Source organism: Nothobranchius furzeri, chromosome 8, assembly GCF_043380555.1.
Source record: "Nothobranchius furzeri strain GRZ-AD chromosome 8, NfurGRZ-RIMD1, whole genome shotgun sequence".
In the NCBI taxonomy this organism is placed as follows: domain Eukaryota; kingdom Metazoa; phylum Chordata; class Actinopteri; order Cyprinodontiformes; family Nothobranchiidae; genus Nothobranchius; species Nothobranchius furzeri.
The window spans coordinates 60,493,604-60,506,227 of record NC_091748.1 but is presented as its reverse complement, the minus strand read 5'-3'; the positions used below and the strand labels follow the sequence as shown (position 1 = coordinate 60,506,227).

At 41.0% G+C, this 12,624-nt stretch overlaps 1 protein-coding gene across 29 annotated transcripts in view; it reads right to left on the bottom strand.

The window, feature by feature from the left end:
* The window catches only part of adgrl2a (adhesion G protein-coupled receptor L2a), a 146,899-nt gene that overhangs the window by 16,150 nt on the left and 118,125 nt on the right, over nt 1-12,624 (bottom strand). For 23 of the 29 annotated variants that reach the window (XM_054752291.2, XM_054752295.2, XM_054752296.2 and 20 more), the window contains 9 exons: nt 12,242-12,427; nt 11,626-11,664; nt 9,078-9,261; nt 8,233-8,355; nt 6,011-6,216; nt 5,184-5,357; nt 2,524-2,736; nt 1,632-1,852; nt 972-1,038 (listed from right to left, as the gene is read on the bottom strand). In XM_054752291.2, coding sequence (XP_054608266.2) covers nt 972-1,038; nt 1,632-1,852; nt 2,524-2,736; nt 5,184-5,357; nt 6,011-6,216; nt 8,233-8,355; nt 9,078-9,261; nt 11,626-11,664; nt 12,242-12,427 — 1,413 coding nt within the window. The remainder of the gene's footprint in view (nt 1-971; nt 1,039-1,631; nt 1,853-2,523; nt 2,737-5,183; nt 5,358-6,010; nt 6,217-8,232; nt 8,356-9,077; nt 9,262-11,625; nt 11,665-12,241; nt 12,428-12,624) is intronic. The other 6 variants (XM_015970618.3, XM_070554181.1, XM_070554182.1 and 3 more) reach the window with 1 other exon arrangement.

Below are 12,624 nucleotides of genomic sequence, written 5' to 3'. Positions count from 1 at the left end.
CACACAAAGAGCTACAATGTAGCTTTGCTTTAAAGGCTCCAAGCAGCCTGCCAACGGTGTGCAGACACTCGCCGGAGTTTGACACAGCTGCCCCCTTCTCTCTAGTATATTTTCAGTGTCAGCGCGATGTTCAACAGAGGTCACCACGTCTGTAGATACTCTACCAGCCATTAAGGCTGTATAATATGAACTCAGAGCTATAACTCCCCGTATGGAAGCGAGGCAAGTTAGCAGAAATCCCGCTTCCCTTCGTTTGCACAAGGGCAAAGCAATGCTTTAGTGAGGAGTGTGCGTATGCAGACACAGCCGATGCTATTTCCTTTTTTCGCTTGTGCAGAGGAGTCAGACTCCCCGAGGTCTCATTCTTCTGAGCCTCTCTGATGGAGCGGGAGATAATGTCATGACCAGTAAATAATTGCATGCCTTTTTATGGGACATATGTCAATAGGAAATGCTATATGTCCTTCACCCTTGATGGTCCTTGACCAAACAGAGAGGTGCCTTTGCTTTTCTCTTCCAGACACCACCACCTACTATTTACTAAATGTAGACAAACACGCCAGAAAGAGGATAAAAAAAGATGAATAAAGTTTGAAATTGCCATTTTGCTGCAACATACACATTTATACGTGCCATCTCTTTACAATAACGTACACACAGAGCTACTAAGCAATGCCACTTCACAGAGTCACACCTACGTGAGGTTAAAGTACATCATCAAGTCCTGATTTCTGTCAGGCAAAGAGAGGCACAAAGAATTGTCGAATGCCTCAGAAATCTGTCTTTGGTGCAGAATTAACCTGTCATCTCTGGGGAGACAAGGTGAAAAGAGAGGGATAAAAAAATTCTGCTGACTTCTCCTCTCATTTTAACCGTTTCACTCCCCTTATCTCGCCCCTGCATCGTTTTCATCTCACGCTGCTTCCGCTCTCTGACAGCCTCCATATTCAAAGTAAAATAAAACAGCTTACCATGATGATAAAGGTGACAGGTCCTATAAAACTCCATATGAAATGATTGTCCACACTTAGCCAGCACCTAAGATGACAAAAAAAAACAACAATGATGTCACACTCCTGCAGAAGATCATTAATCAGAGTTTAATTTATATTTGATTTGGGGAATACTTATGTGACTTTTGGTTTTGTGTCAACATTCAATTTGGATATTTAAAGTATTTATAACATAAAATCTTTACAAATCAGAGAAAAAAAAGGCCCTAATAAGTCCCTCTTAACTGCTGAGTCATGGCTAGAATGTGGCCATTAATCTATGTAAAAGGCTCCTTCTGCACAGCGCTCTTCTCTTTAAGAGAGCATTTACAAACAAGAGGTCACAGGAGGGTCTTTGAGCAGGCAGGCATTAATGTTGCTGCACCCTCTGGTGAAACCACAGTGTTGGGTCTGTCAGCTACTTTCAAATGACATGAAAAATTGAACAGCCGCCCATCCCTGGCAATGAAAGAAGAAAATGGAGCTTGAAGATCTCGGTGTAGTCTCTAGGGATGCACATAAGGTGCTGGCAGTGATGATGAGTTTATGTCTTTTCAAAAATCAAGCCCCCCCCCCCTCCACACACACACACAGCAGGTATGCCCACACACTGGACTCCCTGCATTTCTCCAGACTTACGCTTTCCTGGTCCCATAGCTGCCATAATCAATGGCTGCAGAGACGCCGACCACGATGGCTGGGAAGAGGTAGCCAGACACGTAGTAGTACTTTTTTCTTGAATATTCACTCTCGAAGACCTCTATGAGCATGAGGTACAGCTGGACACCCTCGAGACACATCCAGGAAAAAGAAGCCAAGAAGAAAAAGTGGAGGATTCCTGCAATGATGGCGCAACCGATCTGAGGAGGAGTAATTCAAGAATAAAGAAAAAGTCAAGACCAAACAGAACGGCGAGAGTTTTCATGAAATGGCAAGTTTTTATTAGATTAATTTGAAGAACAACATGTCAACCAGGAGCTCTATTGTACCTTCTTTATTCAGAACGCAGCATCAGATACTCCCATGTTTTATTAACATCCAAAGAAAAGATGACATTTACCATTTCTGCTTCTCTCACTCAGCAAAACACATATCAGTGAAAGTGATGAAAAACCGTAATGAATATTCATTCACCACATGCACGGCCTTACGTTTCCATCAGCGCAGCAGAAATTAAAATGCCATGCATATTGTCAGGTTACTGGATTTAACATACAGGACTAAGAGCTTTGATTCCTCACTGTATGCAGAAAACGTTTCGTAATTTTGGAGAGCGACGGGAGACTGAACGTAAAAAAAGTTGGTATGCAGACGTAGTCATGGCAGGCACAGTGGCTTTAAGGAGAACAGGATACAAAAACTGTCAAATATAAGACACGTCTCCTTAGTAATCTGTATTAATGACTCTGTCTGACACGTGTCGCATCAGGGGCAAGTAGAAGAGCTTTAAATCACCGAGTCGGTAAGTGTCTTTAATTCTGAGGGATAAAGGAAATAAAAACTTAACTGAAAACCAGTTGAACTAACTCACCCTGGGTTCCGTCATATCGATACCAATTAGGAATATTAACTCTGCAATGAAGAGATTGATGCACAGGTTCTTGTGGATGGTGTTCCGATCGCTCTGCAGGCCCCGGAAGAAGCAGAAAGTGAAGATGCAAATCGTGAGGCAGACGAGGGACACGACGATGCCGACACGAGTGATGACAGTGAGAAGCAACTCGTGATGATCTCTACCGCTGCCCTGGAAAATACAGAAAAATACAGAAAATGTTGGTTAGGAGATAGAAAGTCGGTTTTTTTTTCTCCAGAAATCCACAGAAAGATGAAAGTATTGTACGTTAAATTATGAAAAGGGTTTTTCCCGCTTTAAGGATTTAATGCATGAATCTTGCATTTCCCGCACATGGGCTGACAAGACAGACACTAAGAAGGTGGATGTAATTAAATATTAGCTGCCTTTAAAGTAATAATGGTTTTGATAGGCAATAAATATTAGTAATATTAGTAACTAACCTAACCTAATTTTTAACCACAATTGTCGTTTCCTGGTAATTTTGTCACTATTAACTGTTAGTGGTTGGCACTTATGAAAGACATATACATTTTCTAAATGCATGTTTCAAAGGCTCACAGCTGTACATGTCTACATTGTAGCCTATTGCAAATACAAACCAGAATGCCACAACATTCTGATGTTGATGTAGAAAAAAATAATACAAATAAACAGTAATTCAGTTTATTTATATAGTATTTATAGCAAATCACATAAGAGGCATTTTAAAAGTAAAAATTCCAACTGAATCTACTTATCGATGGATTGACTTCATTTCCTTTTGCCATTGAGATCAGTTTCCTGTGTAAAAGAATCCAGCAGATTGCATCGAGTCACTGACTTGCGTCAGTAACTTCACAGCAATCCTCACACTAAGCATGCATGTAGCGACAGTGGAGAAGAAAACTCCCTTTTAACAGGAAGAGGTACAATGATCCCTATTACATTTTGAAAAAAAGTTACAGGATGTTACCAACAAAGCCAAGAGCTGTGGTCTAAAAGTAGAAACTACAAAAAGTTGAACATGAATGCTAACATTCACGGATTTCCCCAAAGAGTCAAGTGCACTTTGATTCAAACCCCTTCTCACCACTGCACGTGGCAGCATCGCAAAATGTCCGTGAGACGTACTACGGCTACAATTAGCCGCCGTTTTAGCGGATCAGTTTCTTTCCACCAGCAGCTAAATGTAAAATTTTGGATGTGCCCTAGAAGCTAGGGGATGTTTTGAGTCTGTTTTTACACAACACACTTCCAAAACCCATCAAATTCAGCAGTTTAGATCACGCCAGGCAAGAGGTCCAACACAAAAGCAGTGCAACATATCTGGAAACTTTCAAAATAAAAGTCACATGCAGGTAAAGATTCATCATTTCCTGTTAAAACCCCCATAGATGATATAAACAGAACCTAAAATAAACCACAGTCCTTTTTGATACACCGAGCTGTCTTTCTCCTGCCTATACTTCTGTGTGTGGGCTTCTGAAATCATGCGTGGTGTTGCAATTCTCCCGTGATTTTGTGTCCTGACGGGGTCAGCGGTGGGGAACGTTTTTGTTCCCATTTCGCGTCTGAAATGCCCCCGATTGGGAAAATCGGAAAATGATCAAACATCCAAAGAGTTTCCAAAATATTACTGAGTGGCATGGACGTAATTTTGGGGGAGGACGGGGGGACATGTCCCCCCCACTCTTTCCAAAGTGAAGGTTTGACCCCTGCACTTTTTTAGCCTAGTGAACTAGACCAAATTCTTGCTTTGCAAAGTTTGGTCTAGGCACACTCCATTGGAACCTCTGCAGCTCCTACCAGGACTCTGGCTGGCCAATCACAGCTATCTAGAGGGGTTTCAAACACATAAAGAGCTGTGATTGGTCCATAATGGTGGGCCAATCATGGTGCTCTATCTGCTTAGTGAACAAATCACAGAGCTTTATCTTCTTTGTGGGCCAATCAGGGCACTCTATATGCCTGGTGGGTGGGATGATGCAACAGAGTGAAACAAGAGGATGTCACATTCTTTGTCCAGTGGAATGTGGAGATCATTTGAAAGACAACGGTAGAACCCGCCCCACAACCGAGAGCCGTCAATGGAGCGTGGCCAGACTAAATAATATATTTATTTAGTCTGGCTTGCCAGGCTAGCACTTTTTACCATCCCAAAACAATATTACGCTATATTAAATTGACACTAGTTGAGCTCTAGGACCAAGCAGAAAACAACCGTTTGTGTTGAAGCCTGTTTCCCATTAGAGCATACTGTAAAGATTCACCCCCCCCCCCCCCCCCCCCCCCCCCACACACACACACACACACACACACACTCCGTGTCCCCCCCACTTCTAAAGTGAAAATTACGTCCATGCTGAGTGGGCCTAGAAATCAGATGTAATTATTATCAACAAGGTCTTTCTCTAATTCCGAATTGTGTTTGTCTCATCGAACTGTGTTATTGTGCCCTTTTCAGGGAAACAGTGGATAAACAAATAAAAAATGCTCCTCCAAGCTTGAATTTTCGATTTGATCACAATTAAAATAGTTTTATATGATCTTCCCTGTTGTCGCTGCTTTCCAGTACCATGTCTAAGCCTTGCAGACGGTTGTCTTGAATACAACAGGTGTGTTTGAAGATGACGTACTGAGATTTCATGGTGTGCCATGAGGATGGCAAAGTTGGTAAGATGGCTACACGAGCAGGTGGTGTGTGTTTTATTGGAGTCCAGGAGTTTGCAGCCTTGGGTGGACCAGTAGCCCATCATGCTCCTCTCAGAGTAATTCCAGAAGGAGCAATTGGAGTTGAAGTAGTGCTCCATCTGCAGATAACAAGAGATATGGTTAAGTGTCCAAATAATTGACTTCCCCAAATTGAAGCACATGTAGAACACAGAGGCCATTTACCCCCTACTCATACAAAGTATTTTTCAGCACGGATATGGATGAGGATTTTTCCCTTCACAGCTCTTATGAAGCAATTCATATGTTGTATCTCATTTGGCACGTGCTTGCCAAATCTACCGAAGCATGGTGGAGTATATGGGGACTTAATAACAGAGAAGCATAATTGTTTGACGCTGTGTCTTTAGAATTGCACAATTTCTCTGATAAAGAATGGAGTCATGCATGGCCCTCTGGGAACTCTAGTGACAACTTTAAAAGACAAAAGATAATTGGTGCTCCAGTAATTTCATCCTAGATTGTAGGGCTAATCTAGGAGTTAATGTCCCCCTCTATAAAAGAAAATGGGTATAATTTATTTCCCAATGTTGATTAAAGAATTAGTTTTCATTAAGAATTCACTTAAGTTCTAAAGACTCCTTTAATTTGATGTTCAATGACTTAAATAAACTACCGAGTGACCTAGTGAGACATTTACAATTCAAATAGCAGATCTCTGTCTCCTCTGGCTGTTCTCTCCTGATGTTTTAGTATAAATGACCCATCCATTTATTTCTGCAGGGGGACTCACATCGATGTGCTGCAGGGTGAAAATCACCGGGTCGTTGATGAATACACGGCTGGACTCCTTGTTGAGTGAAGCAGCGATGATGTCCGAATTGACGGCCACCGAGACGTTGCGACCGTAAGCTTCGTTTGCCATCTTGATGGTGGCGTTCTCTGTGCCGAGGAACTGGCTAAGGTTTTTGTACAGCACAAAAATCAGCTTCGCAACTCCTGTAAAAACATCAACAAATAAATTAAAGAACAACTCAAATAATGAAAATGAAGACATTTAAAAAAGCAGATCAAATTTAAACAAATCATTTTATTTAGAGTAAGTAAATTTTAACGTTTAAAGACTAAGTTTACTCATTTTTTCTCTAGCATAAATTAATGACCTGTGAGTTGATCTCAGTGAGGAAAAAAGCTCTGGTGCTTTTCAGGAAGTAGAAGTGAGAGGGGGAGAAGAAAAAAGCAGGATTTTGAGACTTACTCATTATTATTTTGTTGTAGGTGGACATCTCAACTCTGTATGGCTAACAGCAACCAGTGTGTGAAATGTGTTCTCAGCACTTGACCCAGCTCGGGAACCATTTGGTGGTTTAACCCCCCAATCGAACCCCTTAATGCTGAGTGTAAGCAGGGAGGCATTGGGTCCTGTTTTTCAAGTCTTTGATATGACCCGACCAGGATTTGAACCCACGATCTCCCAGTCTCAGGGTGAACACTCTACCACTAGGCCACTGAGCTGGTCTACTGACTATGTTTGCTTTGCAACATTGACAAATTACCTCCACAAATAACACAAGCCTGGAGGAGTTCTGCTGTGTGGTCAAGTTACTAATGGCCAAAAATTAGCTTTTTCAAGCTAGATGTGCTCTGCTTTCTCCTAGGCGCTAACCAATGCCGTTAAAAAATAGTTTTGTCAGTGATGATTAATCAAATTAAATACCATCTTCTTTTATCATAACGCCATTTCCATTACTGATGAGAAAATATGTGCGTTACTAATTCAGCAGCGCGTGTGTTGATGCTGTCATCAGCTGATTGGGAGCTAAAGACGTGGATGTTTTCATCCAAGTGCATCATCCAACTGTAACCTGTTTCTGATCATTTCTTTTAGCCCCGGTGTAACTCTGATGCATCAGTCTCAAACGTCATGGGCGCTCAGGTGTTATTAGAATTACCTGTGTGTCTTTACCACCCAGCTTCAGCTCTTCTGTGTTTGGGTCTGACCCAAGTTAGTACATTTAAGTTCTCCATCAGAATTGTGCCTCTTCTGGTGTCATTTTAAAGGAGTTTTATTTATTTATTTAGCCATTACTAGATTACCAGCAACAGAAACGCTACTAAAAACACACAATTATGTGAAGCTGGAAAAATTAGAACACTGTGCAAAATTACATTTATTTCAGTTATTCAACTAGACTGGGAGACCATTTAAAGGCTCAGGAACCTTTACAGGTGTTTCTGTTAGCAAGTATAAATGTTAGCTTATTGGGGTCTTGTTAAATATCACAGTGACATTTTAATAGTCTAGATTAGTGTAATGTTCCTGTTTGTAGTTCCTCCTGTTAAGTGCTTATTTGTTTCAATTATTCAGTTTTATGAAAACATTGGACACACATTTTATTAATTTCCAGTCATTAGTCATTTATATTTCAGTGTTGTAGTAATTTATAGTAAATTAAGTATGTTTATTAAGAGAGGAACCCATTTTTCTTGCATTCTTTAATGAAAAAAGTAACGAAGTAGTTATTTTTCTTGGTAATTAGTAACTTTTATAATGTTCACTGAGTTACTTTTTTGACAAACTAACCAGTAACTTTAACTAATTACTTTTTAAAAGTAATGTTACCAACATGAGTCAATGAATGCGGTGTGACGGAGATCTGACTGGCTTTTTCTAACCCCAGTTTTTACGCGCATATTTCTTATCAACGGCCAGTGCAGGAAACGTGTGGAAAACAACTTTCACATTCAGTCTGCGAGTGATCATGTTTCAGAAATACATCCCCAGTGAACTTGCTCTTTAAGTTTAAACATATCAAGAGTAAGTAAGACATTTAGTTGAAATCCCACCCACATGCAACACTCATTTAACAAAACTAATACACAAAGCTGCCTTGTTTGAAGCACATAAACTGAACAGACGTAATTGTTTACTTCCTACTAAATAATCACGTTGTCCCTTTAATTACCAGAGTCAACACTAACCTTGTGCTTTTTAACATTTTTTTCATAGCATACCGTTCCGACTGTTCAGCTTAACAGTGTTGGCCGACAGCTGGATTGAGATTCCACTTTTGCTGGATTGTGGGAATTTAAAGTCCTGGACTTGGCCATCTGTGCTGAGCACATACACATCCAGGACTGCCGAACATAGAGAAGCAAAAAAAAAAAAAAAAAAAAAAACACACACACAAAAAGAGCAGACATTAGAGACCCTTTTGACTCAACAGTAAAGGGCACCACTAAGGAAATAAAATAAAAAAAACAAAGCACAGAATGTTGATACCAAACTTTACTTCCTGACATTTCTACACAAGCTCTTACAGTATGCAGACCACAAGATGCATGAATGCATCATGCGAACGCTTGGTGAGAGGGAGCTATGCAATAAAAATGTCAATCAAAACGTGATGGTTTTGTCCTTGCGAAGCTCTAGGTAATATGAAAAAAAGAGTTGTGAGGGAAAGGAACCTTCCCTGGAAGAAGAAAATGAGAAAAGGAAGAGGAGGCTGTGGCTAAACAATGTCATTTTTCTGACTCTGCAGCAGGCTAATGTTCACATTAATGTATAAAGTTACAAGGTCTAGACACACACATTTATAAAATAAGCATGCGCAATCAGACAATCCAGTCTATTTAATTGTCTGATATTCATCACTTTGTCAGTAAGCAACTCGTTGAACTTAATATGTGCTTTTTTCCCTTCTCCCCAAGGGTTTAAACACTTATTATGAAAACAAAGTCCCTTTTTATGAGGCTGCATTGCTTTCCCATCAAAGGAGCGACTCTCATAATCAACTGAGGAATAAAATTAACTGAGTTTGCGCTGATCATGAAGGCTTGTCATTGGGTCTCAAACTTACTTATATGGTCTGCAGGAACTTTGACGATGGCGGGTTCCATGAGGTTGTCGGCGAGGACGAAGGCCCCTTCCTCCAGGGTATCCAGTAACATGGTGGCTGCGTGAGTTTGCTCTGTGCTGTTCATGTCCTGCCACGACTTCAGGGCCTCCGGTCGCAGAAGGTTGTCGACGGTGTCCACGATGGCCTGCATTGAAGCAGGTAAAACAGGAAAACAACAAACAGAAAAAAAGAAGAAAAGGCATGAATAAAAGCAGGATTTGGTTTTCAGCTTCCAGCACATATTCGCATGCAGACAATGAAATGGATGGATGTACTAAAGAATGACAAAGAGAAGAATTAAAATATAATTACAATTACCAAATACAAAAGGCATTTTTCAAAACTGTGTGGATCATGAAGGAAAAACTGAGGGATGCACTGGCTCATCACTGGTGGAGAGGATTTAGTTTCCTCTTCAAGGACGTTGTAACAAGGCAGACACTTTGGCTTGCATTGTATTGAGCCCATCAGGCCTGTCTGATAACAGGATATTAAGAGATGGCCTGATGAAAGCACCAATGGCTGTTCTCAATTAAAATTCTCTAATTGCAAAGCTCAGTATACAACAGTACAGTCAATCATTATGTCAACTGGCAAAAGAAGCCCAAAATAAGAAAAAAATAAGTGATGGAGATTTGAGTCAATGCCTAACATTAAAGGTGTGGATCATTTGTTTAATCAATAAATTTGCAGTGGTCTCTAATAGGAATGAATGCCTTGTAAGTCGTACTCAGGGTACAAAAAGCCCTGGCTCGCCTGCTTCAGGATCTAGAAGATTGCCAGATAAGAGGAGAGCTTCAGACGGCAGGATTTGGACTCTTACTTCCTGATATTTGCACATCTCACCTCCGATTGGCTAACAGCAATGCAACTCTACCCATAATAAATCTGTTTACTTTGCAACGTTGATGTTTTATCTCCACAAATAACACAAGCCTGGAGAAGTTCTGCTGTGGTGGAGTTACTAATGCTAATAGTTAGCTTCTACTCGGCCAAGACATGCTCTGCTGTTTCCTGGACAGCCAAACCAACAACAGCCTTCCCACCATGAGTGAAGATGGGTGAGTCCATGAATGTTAAGTGACAGCATGATGCCATTCTGTCAGGCTTTTCAAATCCTGAACTTTCACCATCTATTTTCTCTCAGAAGCTAATGCAGGAGATAGGTGTAGGAGACTGTTTTCTAGTTCATGTTTGCATGAAAAACTCGGAGTGACTGATTATAATCAGAAATACAAATTAAAACATGGTTTTTCCACACCTTACCATTACTGGAAACATTTCCTGGTGTCAAAAAGTCAAGGAGGTAAGAAATGACAGGGACTAAATTGGGACTGGGGTCCAGACAACACAGGCTAACTTCAGGAAATAATGAAATCAGTGCATCCAATCAGGAAATCAATGCCGGTGACGTTTGGTGAAAGAGGTAAGGGGGTTAACGTGATGTTGTGTCAAGGATGGCAGATGTCAGATACTGCTGCCTCGACAATCCCCATCCCAGATCCTTTAATGCTGTTATTAGCCAGATACATCTAAACATTTGCATGGCCACAATTTCTCCAACAGCATTACAGTGAATTACATTCTCTGATGTTATGAACTAAAATAAAGAAAATATTTGTGTGTGAGGGTCCTTAGCCTCCCCCAACACCATTTATGAGCCTCCCTGCATCCTTTTTGAGTGCATGTTTGCTGGCTGCCTAATTAGCCTGATCTATTTTAATGTTCTCCCAAAAGAGAGATTTGGATTGAGGGGGGAGGCGACATCAGGGACTGGCAGAGGACAGTGTGGTCCCCAATGCTTAGAGGAATACATGAAGCTGACAAACATTGACATGTAGGACGTTTGACCTGTACGTTCCTCTTAACCAGAAGGAGCTAAAGACTTACACCCGCAGAAACACACAACCTTAAACCTGCAACCTGATAAAAACAAACATCTGTCTCACATGCAGGACAGCAAAAGGTCAAGATGATGGATCTTGACTTACAAATAAATAAATAAATAAATAAATAAATAAATAAATAAATAAATCACATCAGAACATGGAAATGTTATTATGCTCTCATAGAAATTCAAAAGAAACTGTGGAAACAAAGCATTAAATCCTTCATCGGATGAATAATGAAAGGGATGAAAGTACAGGATGTTTGCTTGAATTGTGGCTTTATGCATCCTCTGAAGTAAACACAATAAACATACAAGAGGGAATGCAGAATGATTGACAAAACACATCATAGCTGTCAATGCAGAGAGAGCAACACAGAGACACATCCAGAGAAAAGAAGCCACCTCAGGAAACGGAGATGACTTCTCTTTGTCTTAGAGAGCACTTTGTGGCTGTGTGTCAAGCAGTTACACAGAAACACAGGAAGCACATGGGGGAGGGAGGAGGGGGTGGGGGTGACAGTGCATAAAGGCGCATGCGGCTGGATTTGGGCTGGGGCACACAGAGCAGTGTAGGGGTGGCAGGAGCGAGCGGAGCGGGCAGAAGCGTTGCTTCAGTACCTTTGTGTACGCCCTGCATGTCCTTTCTCGTTTTTGAAGCTTTGTGTTTATTAGAAAAAAGAAGAGCAGATAAAACGAAGCGGTAAGGTAATTTGCACAAGATCATGTGTTTTTTTTTTTGGTAAAAGATGTCGAGAAAGTGCATGTCCTGAGTTATGAACGCACCAACGAACTAATAAATGATCATAGCAGCCATTCCCTATTGCCTTGTGCCACTGACCTGTTTATGAAAAGGTCTAAGAATAAAAGTGCTGAGGATAAAACACATTATATGTTTTATTTTTATTTTCCCACCCACCTGACACACTGCAGAGGATTAGCACCGTTACAATGTGGGCATTAATGCAAAAGCATGGTATGAAACTGTTATATGCTGCATGTCAAAAGTCTAAAGTATCGCAACAGCTTTTCAGTTCTTTTCTGAAGCGCCGCTAATCTTGACTAACCTGATTAATGAGTCATCTCATAAAGACATTATCGTGTGTGTGAAGCTTCAAAGCCATGTACACTCTGACTGCAGAGTATTGAAGCAAATGAGAACCGAGGGGGAAAACAAAGCAAGATTTCATTTAGTTTAGTTTGGCGCTGCCTTTTTTTTTTGGGTGGTTCTGGTTACCTTGTTGAAGCTTCGCCCAGCAGAATCCTTCTCACTCGGTCTAAGCTCCTGCAGCTGAGCGTCGAGGATATCCACCAACTGCTCCATCAGACGCACTGTGGAGCTGATGTCCCCGGCAAAGATTGGGCCTTTGGTGTGCTTGGCTAACTCGTTGGCCAAGTTTGCGGCGTTTTCACCACTGAGGATCTGCAGGAGGAGAGAGTGAGTAATGTGGACAAGAATAGAAGACGACAGATTTGGATCGTTCTTTCCCGGCTTTGCTTCTGATGTAAAAACGAGTGCAACACTATTCATAAAAGTAGAGGTTAATGCAGAGATTTTGGTTCATTATGAAAATTACATACAGCCCAAAATATTATTTCTCCTACATTTTTTACCTGGTG